The following is a 10,001-nucleotide window of genomic DNA, read 5'->3' as shown; positions in this document are numbered from 1 at the left end:
AATTTCCTCTTTATAGCTTACATCTTGAAGTTACTCACTATAAATTTATATAAATCAGGCATAATGACAATTTAATAAGAACTTCAAGTCCTACTCATCCCATGAGAATATTACTGTGACGTCTTTCAGAGAGCTTTGTGATTGCTCAGCCCTGCGCCTAAGCCCTATAAAATGATGGGCTTTGAAATGCTGGTCAGGGTAGAGTGAAAAGCAGTTGCTGGCAATAGTAGCCAACCCTCAGCCAGTACCAAGTTCCGGTTCAGCTCTAAGGGCAAGAGCACCTGGTGGAGACTTTGTCGGCCTCAAGGGGCTTCAGCACCTGAGACAGCTCCAATATTCTCCTTGGAACAGAAAGCTCCCTAGGAAAACTACTGAACAAGGTAAGTGAAAACTTTACCTTTCTTCTTTTTTTTCTCCCCCTGCCTCTGGAACTTTTCTCAGGATATATTGAGTTTTTCTTTCTCTTGAAAAAGAATTTTACAGTGTTCCTCCTTTACAACAACAAAAATACAGGTTTGTAAGTCACCTGGTAAGTATAGAAGTGCCTCAACTTCCCACATATGAATGGGTTTTCTGAATTCTTTAGTTTGAAAATGCTTTACCTTGCTTTTTCTTTTACTCAATGCCCCTTTAAAAATAATGTGTTAAAGTAGGGTTTTGGTTTTTTTTTTTTTTTGGCTTGTATATAAATTTTTGACAGAAGGTTCAGTGGATACATTTGTTTTGGAAGTTTCAACTTGTTTTTTAGTGCTGTTCTTTCTATTTCATATGTTAGTTATGTGAACTTAAAAAGCATTTATTTTCCTCTTTAAATTTCAATGCTGTGAGTTTTACAGACAGCACAAGAAACAGACATCAAACTCCTAAATTTCTATTTAGAAGCTATTTAGAAATGAAATGTGTAAGTGTATTAGATGTAAAAATATACAGGCTTTGTATTTAATATATTTTTCCTTTTATTTCAGTGGTAATATGTGGTTCAATGATTTTTTTGTATTAATTTTCACTACTAATTGAGTTAGTTTGTTCAAAACCAAACTCTTTATGGAGATTAAGCTCCATGTTAATTGTAACATCTACAATTAAAAGAGGAAAAATGTATATACAAAATAATTTTATAAGGATATGTACATACATATATACATACATTATTAAATAGATGACACTCCAGTTTTATATTAATCAGATACTAAAAACTTAGAGTAAAAGAAGAAACTTTAGCTTCTTGAAGTTGTTTCCTTAGTTAGAAAAAATACTAGACATGGATGTTACAACTCTGTTATAAGGAAATTGTCCCTATAGTTACTTCCAGTACTGTAAGAGTATTGCATTCAATATATGCTTGTGCCTAGTGAGAGACAGCAGTTGAAAAAGATCCTAATTTTTATTCAAACACCATTCACACACACAAAAACCTTTTTGATTTAAAAAGTAATCATATTGCAGTTTAACTCTTTCTGTATGATGAAAATTACTTTTTCTAAACTCTGCAAGAGCCTTAAGACATTACTGCTAGACACTCAGAATGACCTTACTGGAACATCTGTGGTTGGACAAGCCGATGTGCTTCTCTCCCCTTTGAGGTGCAGAGAGATGGAAGCGAGAAGCAAACCCCAGCTACTCCTGGTCCTGATATTTTTCAGCGTGCTTTTCTCGCAGACCCTGGCATGGCCTCTTTTTGGAGCACCTTCTGCTCTAAGGTACGTTCTCTTTCAATTCAGACAGTTGAACATTCCTTCTCCACGGAAATGGGAATTTCCTATATGTTATTTTGGACAGCTCAATTTAAAACATTAGGTATTAGTTATTTAAGTCTGTTGGTTGACATGTTAAGCAAGTTTTTTTCAACTTCAGGTCCACATGATTATTCTGAGTCTTGGAATTCACTCTCAGGGCCAGAGAGACAGTGTCAATGACTAGTTTTATGGGTAGCGTGGATCACATTTCCGAGCAAGGCAGAAGGAGGGTTTGACTTTCCTTTCATTCGAAACCAGTTTTAGATGAGTAATGAGCTATTCTCCATTGTCATCTCAGTTCAGTTCAGTTTCTGTTGGAAAAATAGGTGTCTAGTTGCCTACCTCATTTTAGTTCATTTTTTTATCATAATGTAATTTTATTTCATGTTCATAGAGAATGACAATCTTTTATGGGATTATGTACTTTATATGTTCCCTTCCCATTATCATCAAGAATAAGCAATTGGTGATTAAGAGGACTGATTTGGAAAAATGAACTGATCCCAGGAAGTAAAGAAATCTGGATTTGCTCCTTCATACTTTTATTAAAGTGAAAATTTGCAGCATAATTATACTTTCTATTAGTTCATCAACTAATTCAAAATTGGGTTTAGTTCATTTTTAAGATCAGTCGGCAAATAATCATAAGATGAGTAGTTGATTAGTGGAATATGCATAAAATCATGTTGGACACATTAGGCAGAATCAATTTGTCAATATTAAGAATTGTGGGGTAATTGATCTACTGAGACATCCTCCCCCAATGAATGAATTTTAAGGGACTTGGTTTTTTATCGTAATTCCTTAGTTTTACTGCTCTTTATGTTGTGTTTCATATTTCAAGTTCATACAGTATAATAACTCACCTTTAAAGCTTTATCTGAAATAAATTTATGCTAAGGAAGGAGACAGTAAATGGAAACTACATTAGTTTCCTTCCAGTTTACAGGGACTACTATATCTAAGCACAAATAATCACTTCTTTGCTTATTTTCTTATTCCTAATTCTTTGTTCAAGGTAGGCTTATGCTCCATAGAGTAAATAATCTCTTAGCTGTTAGTGGTTCTCTGTGAAGTCTGTTTAAAGCCAGATCATACATTGCTTTGATAATTAAATAGAATGAGTCTATCTGAATGGTTATATCACAAGAGATGAATAATCTCAAGAATGCCGAAGTTTGCATTGATTGCTAGGCTTCATACTCAAAGAGGGCTGCTTGTTACTGTCTACCAGCTACTGCCTCACCAAAAAATACACAAGTGCCCGGCAGGCGACACACTCCTTAGAAGTTTACCCCAACAGTGAAAACGTGCACACACATAATTTTAACAGTGTGCTGTTGTTCAAAATGTGCATTCATTCACAAGTATAAACATATTCCGTGTCTATAGAGAGATGTCTCGTCCATGCTTAGTCTCCCAGTAAAGCATTGTATATCCCTTATTAAAATTGCGTTACTGTGTGAGAATTGAAACAAAAAAGCTCGACAAAATTCATTGAATTTGAGTAACTATTCAGAGATGGAGAAAGTCTTCGGACTTGGTCAATACATAGAAATACATCGCACCAAGGTGGATCTTTGAAACAAAGTTTAGGGACTTAGAGAAGGAAAGATAGTTAATACTCAGCTCTTGAGAGATGTTGAGACAAGTAATACTGACCACCAACAAATACATGAATTGCTCCCAATTTTCATATTGAATATAAAAAATTTTCCAAAGTTTCTATTTTGCATAAAATCTTTCTACCTGTGAACTTTGCAAAGTGAAGCTATTGCCAAGGAAGTGTACTTTGCTTCATGCTCTGAAAGACTGAACTAAGTAGCTCTTCTGGTACATAAAGCCTGTAAAAGTTGTATGGCATGTATTTTATGGGGTAAACAGAAATTCCACTATTTATACTCTCGTAAACCATAGAAGCCATTAAATCAATTATGCTATCCATATATTGTGAATGGGTGATATATCCTAAGATTTTGAATAACTCATTTCAAATGTTTGTAAAACCATAAGCAGTAGCTTCTGAGAAAGGAATGTATTACACTTTACAGTATTTTTTCCTAACAGGGTGGGTGACAGAATACCTTTTGAAGGAGCAAATGAACCTGATCAAATTTCATTAAAAGCAGACACTGACGTTTTACAAAATGCATTAGCTGAAAATGACACACCTTATTATGATGTATCCAGGTGAGTTCATTTTTATTGTTTTATTTTAGAAAATGCTTTTTTGAAATCTAAACATTTTGTTTTTGTGTCACCATGAAGCTACTCTCACAGCATAGCACTACAAGTTTCCATGTGTCATGGCTTCATTCAGCCTGATTTGTTGAAGTTCTTGCTGCTGTACATGATTTTCACGTAGAGAGGTTGTAACAGGCCAGGCTGAGCAACTCATCCACTTATATTCTGTTGCATAAATTTTTAACATCAGAAGGTGTGCCAATTCTTGTAAAACTATAGCATTTATAGCATTCAAGAGTTTCACCTCTGTGTAAAGAAAAGGTGTCTAATAATAAAAGCTATGCATTTCACGGAACCATTTGTCCAGAGCAGCATTCCAGTGTAGACAGGGTAACTCTATACAAAAGACAAAGCAAAAACTATTTCTCATTTGGATGGAAAATTTGGTTGATATGCTCTGTGATCCCTTCTATCTTAAGAGATTTTGTTTCCAAATATTTTGGCAGAAGAAATAGCAAAAGCCATAAGAGGATTTTTTGCTAAAATCAGGAGAATTTCCCTTTGCATATAGCTTTATTCAGAATAGAAGAAATAAAGCACCATAAATAAATAGAAACTAAATATATTTTCCCACCAGTATTTCTTAGGAGAGAATTAGTTTTATAGGTTCTACCAGAGAATATTATTTTAATATTGAGATATGCTTCTAAAAAAGCTAATTTCTTTAATTTTTCAAACTGTAGGGCTGGAAATATAGATAAAAGTCATTAGAATAAGTCAATAGATTATATTGTTTATTGGGTTGTTAGAAAACCTCCTTTTGGATTTAAGTTTACATGAGGAGCTCTCAAATAAGTTGATGTTTCTTTTGTATCTAATGAGCCAAAATGATATTTTAGCAAACTATTTACAAAATAATGACTATTCTTTCTTCCTTGTTTCAGAAACGTCAGACATGCTGATGGAGTTTTCACCAGTGACTATAGTAGACTCTTAAGTCAACTTTCTGCCAAAAAGTACCTTGAGTCCCTTATTGGAAAACGAATTAGGTAAAGAGAGTTTATTAGTTTTTAAAAACATGTTATGATTATTAAATTTGACAATTATATTTTCACTGTAAACAACTAATTTTCTTTATTTGAAATGGATAACTCTTGATAATGTTTAATTTAGTTATCAAATAATTTATATTCTTCAATAAAATGTACCAGGCCCATGGATTAAGAAAAGTTTTCCTAGTAATATCATACTCATTGGCTCCAGACACACTTGTTTTTCTTAAATAATAATCATTTATAAATCTGCAAACAAACTGAACTAGACACAGTAAAAAATAAATAAGACATAGTACAAACTGAAGCAAATTTTAAGGTTAACCTTAGTGTTTGTGTTTTACTTCCTGCTCAAAGCAAACATTGGAAGATTCTGTCTTTAAATGGCTAATAACTGAATATGTAGAAGATACTACTCAGAGTGGCATAGCTTCATAAAGAAGTATTTATTTTTTAAAGAACTTTTCCTTCCAATGGCAGAACACAACTTCAAGTAGTCCCCATTTTTTTTTTTTTTTTTGATAAATTATTTGCTCAGTTAGGACAGAATGTGTCTAAAGGCACTCCCAGTAAAGGCCAAAGTATGTTGGATTATTCCTTGCTCCCCTATCCTTAGGCTTAGATGCATTTTTCTTTCAGTCTTTTTGTGATAGAAAATGAGTTGGGTGTTGGAATTCATTTTTATCTGACTCCAAGAAATTCAGACCTTTGGTACCTTTATCATTTCTTGTTAAAATTATTTGGTCTCCTTATTCTCTCATTTCTTAGCAACAGCATCTCAGAAGACCAGGGACCAATCAAACGCCACTCAGATGCAGTCTTCACTGACAACTATACCCGCCTTCGAAAACAAATGGCTGTAAAGAAATACTTGAACTCAATTCTAAATGGAAAGCGGAGGTAAAGAAACAGAGAGCTTGCTAAAATGAGAAATTGTAAACGACTTTCAAAATAGAAGCTGCATATGGAGATGTCTCTCTCTCTCTAGCTCTGAAGCAGTAGTTCTCAACCTTGGCTAACATTAGACTACCCTGGAGAATTTAAAAAATACTGATGTCTGAGCCTAACCCAAGACCAAGTGCCAGGAAACTAGTGGTTCTAAGGATGCGGCTCTAGACCCTGGTATTTTTTAAGAGTTCTCCAGTTGTTTCTACCGTGCTTCCAGGGTTAAAAAGGATGACTGTAGAGACATCTAGTCTGAGTCTGGGAACAGGTTTTATCAAAAGTGCTGATTTTTAAAACATGTAAAGGGCAGTCAACTAGCAATTTGGTACCACATGGAATTCCCTTTACCTGCATATTTAATATCTGCATTTTACCGAATTAAACCATGAATTATTTTGTCTTCTCAGATTCAGTAAAACCTATGTCTCTCCGTGGTGTGTAAATATCGGAGCACAATATATAGGACATGTGGTACTCTCTCTTTTTATTCCAATTATTTTTGTTTAGATGGTGAGTATGAAGGACAATTCTGTTCGGGTGAAATCAGGCAAGATGACTCTTTTTGCCCACCAGATTATAATTCTGTAAGAAAACTTTTAGACACTTGAAGATTGAAGAACCATTCATAGGTAATGACTCACCTGAAGGAGAATTGTTTAGCTCTTAGTGCACTTTACAGAGAACCTAGAACAACCTGGGTCACACATCACCTCTCCTTTAGAAGCTTTCTCATCCAAGAGCCTTAACATGCACAATTCTCTCTTTCTGGTCTGCAGCAGTGAGGGAGAATCTCCCAACTTTCTCGAAGTGATAGAAAAATGATGAAAAGTTCTTTGGAGCAAAGCTGCTGACAGCTTCCCGGTGGTGAGTATCACTGTGCGTTATTATATTCTAGTAGCAATCATCTAACTATTTAAGTAGGTAAGAGTCACTTGGTGAAAAACATCTTAGAGTTCTCTCAGTGAGACCTCATCTAAGAAGGACGCTTCTATCTGAAGTGGACCCCAGCTTAGTAAACAGCTTGAAACAATTCATGCAGTGTTCTGATAGCATGAGAGAGAAATCTCACAATGAGTAAACAGTTTGGTATCTCCTAGCTTCCACAGACTCATTCCTATCCTTCTGATGAGATATGAAAAAAGGAGACTGACTCACACTAATGAGAAAAACTGGCTTTCTCTTTGATAGTCAAGCCATGCTGCTTCTATTAATTTAAGGTCTAGTCCCGTGATTGACTATTAGCGTCTCATTTAATTTAAGTATAAGGAAATACCATAAAATTACAGCGTGGCTCATTATTGTGAAAATACCAAGAGAGTCTGGGTCTCACTGTGTTTCTTAAAACATAGTAAACCTCATGCAGTGAAAGTCAAATTTAGCTTATTTTACCTATGAAGTGAATGTAGGTACAACGACTCTAATAATATTCACTGTAAAACATTTTTTGAGTAGAGAAAACACGAATAGATTTTATCCTTTGTTAAGTGATAAGATTGTTATCAAAATTGTTTTTATGTGAACATGGATACACGGCATATTTCTTTCCTGAGTTACATTACTGTTTACATTAGCTCATAAAATATTTTTATAATGCTTGGTAAGCCTTTAATGAAATTTTATAGCATCACTATATCAGGTTGTCAAAAATTTCTCTAAAGGACTCCAAATAAATACTTTTGGTTTTGTGGATCCTATGGTTTCTGTAACACCTGCTCAACTCTGCTACTGTCACATGAGAGATAACCTGTAAGATACATGGTCAGGGGTGCTATATGTGCTTATTCCTCACCATGCACAGACATTTCAGAGAAACAAATTCCTCAAATGCTCAAAAAAGAAAGTGAGTTACATATAGCTTCTCGAAAAAATGTTTATAAAAATAAGGTTTTTCCAATAAATTAAGAAATACAATAGGCACTACAATATAAAGGAGGATTAATTACTCTGTCTTTTTATGAGTTTCCATTCTTCATTCTTTGCCTTTTTGAATGGGTGACATTGGACAAATTCTTTTAACAGGAAGTTTTGTTGGTCAACCAGTTGTGAAAATTACAAATGGGTAATTATTTATGACTAATTAGAGAACCCCTTCACATTCTGGCTTCCTTTGCAACAATAAGTCCTTTGGAAGAGTCTCTCTTGATATCCCAAAACGCGATCCCCTCTCAAAAGCTGCCGATGAGGGGCTAGGAGAAATATTTATCAAATGAGTGGAGAAGTAAATGAAAGTAAGAGGCTGTAAATAAAAATGTTTTCATGCTTGAATCACCATTACTTTCTTTTTCAGAATTCTTGAAGGAAAACGATAAGCAAAGTAATTCTGAGTTCTACATAAGTAATTCAAGAAAACAACTTCAATATCAAAACCAAATAAGATATGCCGTGTTGTGAATGTTGTGATTTATTTTACTCTGATGTAGTAACTGTGATGTTTACATTGTAAATATTATTTGTGAGTTCTAAAATTTGTCTTTAACTCATGAGAATCCTGTGATTTCATATGCTGTGTATCCTTTCTAACAAAAATATATTTAATGATAAGTAAATACTAAGTTACTTCCAATTATATGAGGCTTTTTGGAAGGGTAGTAATAGAGCAAAATTGATGTGTTTATTTATAGGACATACTTAACTATTCAAAAGAGTGGAGCAGAGACTCAGCACATCTAAATTTGAATGTTGAGCAGATAGGATGCTGTGTTAAATAAACTTCAGAGTGTCTAAGAGAATACCAAAAACAAAGAGACATTCTTCAAAAAAGATTTTCAGAAAATGTTGTAGGTTTCCGCATTCTTAGGCAGCATTCATTTTGAATGAGATTTTTACATCTCTCAATTTTGGATCTCTTATTGCCAAAAACTCTCTTCAGATCGAATGTTTCAGTTAAGGAGAATGGCCTCTACTTCTGACACCGGACTTTTCATTTATGCTCGTGTTAAGTATGTGTAACATGTAAACTGAAAGGAACATTTGTTTTTCAGTGATAAATATTTTTTCCATAATCTCTCAAATAATGCTTAGGTCATATCAGCTTTCTTCAGTGAAAGCACTTTTGGAGAAACAACTATTTTTCCAAAATGATTGTAAGAAATTAAATATAGAAAATAAAGACCTTTGGTTATCATTGCATACACTGTCTATTGTTTTGATTCTTTTAAACGATGCAGCAGTACTTCATTTTAGCTCTAAGTTTCCAGGAACTAGATAGTTTTTGTGATGTTTGAGGTAGGATTATGTTTGATTTTGGGTGTGTCCTAAACTAACTGTGACTTAAATAAGAGAGAAATTTCTTTCTCATACAAGGCCAGAAGTAAAATGTCAAGGGTTGGTATGATGGTTCTGCTCCATGAAGTCCTCAGTAATCTAAACCGCTTCCAGATCACCCCTCATTTCCTAGGACAAGGCTCTTTTCTTCATGATCCAAAAATGCAGCTAGAGATCCAGCCATCATACCCACATTTCAGGCAGCAGGATAGAGGAAGGGGCATGGAAGAAAAGGGAACAAAGAGTACATGCTGGTTCTCTCCTAACTGATATCTTACTTGAGTATAATAGAATTCTATGGTCACAGTCATTTGCAAAAGAGGCTGGGAATTTTTTTTCTGGATGGTCATGTGCTCAGCAAAAGACTGGGGTTCTATGAATATAAAACAAGGAAAGAAGAGATGCATACAGGGATTTTTGAAAATCTCAGGCTATGCATCTTAAATTGTCACCAAAAAAGCTTAACGAAATGACAAGGAAAGTGGGGGTCAGGTAGACCCTAACTATTAATGACGAATCCTCATCACAGGCAAAACTTTGCTTGGTTTCATTTGCTAGAATTAGAACAAATGACTATATAAGGAGAGACTAATCTAGAACTACTAGTAATTATAAAACAGTTTACACAAGTTGAAGTGAATTGGACTATACCTTTTGTTCATATCTGATTCTGCAAATTATTAGATCTTTGTTAAATGACTTTTCTATGCGAATCACTGCAGTGAAAACAGAAAACGTCTAGATGTTATTTGCACACAAGGAGCTTATCAAGATCAAATGGGGGCATAATTGTAGTGCAATGTGAATGTGAATCTAAAGA

The 10,001-nt window shown here is 34.4% G+C and overlaps 1 protein-coding gene across 1 annotated transcript; it reads left to right on the top strand.

The window, feature by feature from the left end:
- The first annotated feature begins 203 nt into the window (after positions 1-203).
- VIP (vasoactive intestinal peptide) lies at positions 204-9,046 on the top strand. The gene is made up of 7 exons (XM_065888953.1): positions 204-384; positions 1,594-1,700; positions 3,804-3,926; positions 4,865-4,969; positions 5,741-5,872; positions 6,694-6,781; positions 8,205-9,046. Exons 2-6 carry the CDS (start codon positions 1,594-1,596, stop codon positions 6,737-6,739), a joined length of 513 nt encoding a protein of 170 aa, XP_065745025.1. The 5' UTR covers positions 204-384; the 3' UTR covers positions 6,740-6,781; positions 8,205-9,046.
- The last annotated feature ends 955 nt before the right edge of the window (positions 9,047-10,001 follow it).

This window comes from Phocoena phocoena, chromosome 12 (assembly GCF_963924675.1).
Source record: "Phocoena phocoena chromosome 12, mPhoPho1.1, whole genome shotgun sequence".
Taxonomy (NCBI): domain Eukaryota; kingdom Metazoa; phylum Chordata; class Mammalia; order Artiodactyla; family Phocoenidae; genus Phocoena; species Phocoena phocoena.
Note: the sequence above shows the minus strand (reverse complement) of the source record. Positions and strands in the feature narration are given on the sequence as shown.